Below are 2,490 nucleotides of genomic sequence, written 5' to 3'. Positions count from 1 at the left end.
GGGATTTCCCCTGGATTTGGCGCTGGGTGGGCCCATGTCCAGGTCTGGTGCCCACCATTCAAGGGGGCTGGTGATAAACTGGAGCGGGGTCAGAAAAGAGCCGTGAGAACAATTCAAGGGTTAGAAACCTGCCTTAGAGTGACAGACCCAGGAGCTCGATCTCTTTAGCTTAACTGAGAGGCGGCTACGGGGTGCCTTGATCCCAGCCTGTAATTACCTACCCGGGAACAACCAGCATTTAACAACAGGCTCGTCAGTCTAGCAGAGAAGGTCTCAGGCATCCAGCGGCCGGCAGCTGAAACTAGACAGACTTAGGCAGGAAACAAGACACAAATTTTTAACTGTGAGGAGAATTAACCTTGGAACAATTTACCCAGGGTCGTGGGAGATTCCCCATCAAGGACAACTTTTTAAATCAAGATGGGAGGGTTTTCTGAAAGCTCTGCTCTGAGAATTTTCTTCTAGGGCAGGTCCCAGGCCTACATAATCCAGGGGGTCAGACGAGATGATCACAATTGTCCCTTCTGGCCTTGGGATCTGTGCCTAGAACCCAGGAGTCCTGGCTCCCAGCCCCCGCTGCTCTAACCCACCAGGTCCCCCTCCCAAAGCCGGGAGAGAACCCAGGAGTCCTGGATCCCAGCCCACTTGCTCCACCCACCAGACCCCACTCCCTTCCCAGAGCCAGGGAGAGAACCCAGGAGTCCTGGCTCCCAGCCCCCCTGCTCTAACCCACCAGCCTCCACTGCCTTCCCAGAGCCAGGGAGAGAACCCAGGAGTCCTGGATCCCAGCCCCCCCTGCTGTAACCCACCAGCCCCTACTCCCCTCCCAGAGCTGGGGAGAGAACCCAGGAGTCCTGAGCCTCTGTCCCTTTTCACTTTATAGGGAAGGAAGTTTTATCCCTGGACCCGGACACGGCTCACCCTAACCTGGAGATCTCGAAGGATGGGAAGGAGGTGACATGCGTCAGTCAAGAAAGGTTTGTCGACTCCAGCCCGAGGCGATTCGACACGGCGAACTGCGTGGTGGCCAAGCAGAGCTTCTGCACAGGGCAGCACTACTGGGAGGTGTTCGTGGGCTGGAAGCCGCGCTGGAACCTGGGCGTCGTCTCGGACCGAGCCAGGAGGCAGGGGAGGTTGATCAGCATGAAGTGGTGGCCATGGCCCCCGAGCAAGGTCTGCGCCGAGGGCTACTGGCTGATCGGCTACGACCAGCAGAAGGCCAGGAAGAAGTACTGGATATTTGACACTAATCCATGGCCCCTGGATATCCATCCCCACCCTGAGACCATCGGGGTCTACCTAGACTACACGGATGGGGAGGTGTCCTTCTACAACGCTGATCACCCCAACACACTAACCCACATCCACACTTTCCACACGTCCTTCGACAACAAGCCCATCTACCCCATCTTCGACCCCTGCTGGCACGACAAGGGGGGCAACACGCAGCCCCTCAAGATCCTGTGAGCTGCCAGCTCCGTGGCATCCCAGGGCGCCTCGTCCGATGGCCACCGCTCGGCATATTTAGGTCTGCCCCTCCCGGGGACTTCCCTTGTCTGTGGGCCGAAGAAGGACAGAAATTGTCACTGTCCCAGAGACAGGGGTGGATCCCTCCAGCTCGATCACTTATTGTCACCAGCTGCTTCAGCAACACCGTTGAGGCCAGTAAGAGAATAACCCACCCTTACTGGACATTTCTTCCTGACCGCCAATAGGCAAAGGTGGCTTTACAGCCCTGAAGCATGAACATTGGGAGCTCTCACGCCATTTTGCTCCTAACAGAAGTCGGGATGTTCCCATAATCCCTATAAACCTCCCCTGGTTTTCTGACCCCCTCGGCTGCCGCGCCATCCTGTAGCAGTGAGTTCCGCTGGCTCGTCGTCGCTGTTCTCCTGCACGGCGCTAAGAGATTGTTAAACAAGCTGGGCCGCTGCATGGCACATGGGATACACTTTATGGTGTTATTAATGCCAATACGTATCATTACGATGACTCTGAGCAGAGAGGCCATGTACAGGGTCAGTGAAAACGTCATGATTGGCCAAGGAGGATGATGTTGTTTATCACCTTTGTATGGTGAGTTACAGGTGTGTGTGGGGAGGGTAGATCTGGTGACACCCCCCGACAGATTGGCAGCAGCACCAGTCAGTCTGTCCGATGGTCCATCACAGGCCATCAGCTGGACAACGAAGGCGCTTGCAGAAGCCTTGTAGGGCCAGGCCCGTGGACAAGAGACTCCAAGAGCTTCTCCAGGCCCACGCGCTGTGTGTTTGGGACAGAGGACGGACAAGCCGTATGGCAAAGCACATGGCAGCTGCATCAGCTCCAGTTTGTCTCAATCCTGCTTCCCACCTCCGGAATCACTGCTCTGCCAACAAAGCTCTGAGCAAGGAACGGACTGACCCAGCTGTGACGATGTGGTTCTGGCGGGACCCAACTGAGAGTGCCAAATCAGGACCAATTCCTCAAACAGGGCAGTCACTGCCCCAG

General features: G+C 56.5%; 1 protein-coding gene across 1 annotated transcript in view; it reads left to right on the top strand.

Annotated features, from left to right (window-relative positions):
- The window catches only part of LOC116831477 (tripartite motif-containing protein 72-like), a 6,919-nt gene extending 4,435 nt beyond the window's left edge, over positions 1–2,484 (top strand). The window contains exon 2 of the mRNA XM_032791509.2: positions 884–2,484. Coding sequence (XP_032647400.1) covers positions 884–1,467 — 584 coding nt within the window. The 3' untranslated portion in view covers positions 1,468–2,484. The remainder of the gene's footprint in view (positions 1–883) is intronic.
- The last annotated feature ends 6 nt before the right edge of the window (positions 2,485–2,490 follow it).

The sequence above is a fragment of the Chelonoidis abingdonii genome, chromosome 4 (genome assembly GCF_003597395.2).
Source record: "Chelonoidis abingdonii isolate Lonesome George chromosome 4, CheloAbing_2.0, whole genome shotgun sequence".
NCBI lineage: Eukaryota > Metazoa > Chordata > Testudines > Testudinidae > Chelonoidis > Chelonoidis abingdonii.
The sequence above is the reverse complement of the archived record's forward strand: the minus strand, read 5'-3'. Positions and strand labels throughout refer to the sequence as shown.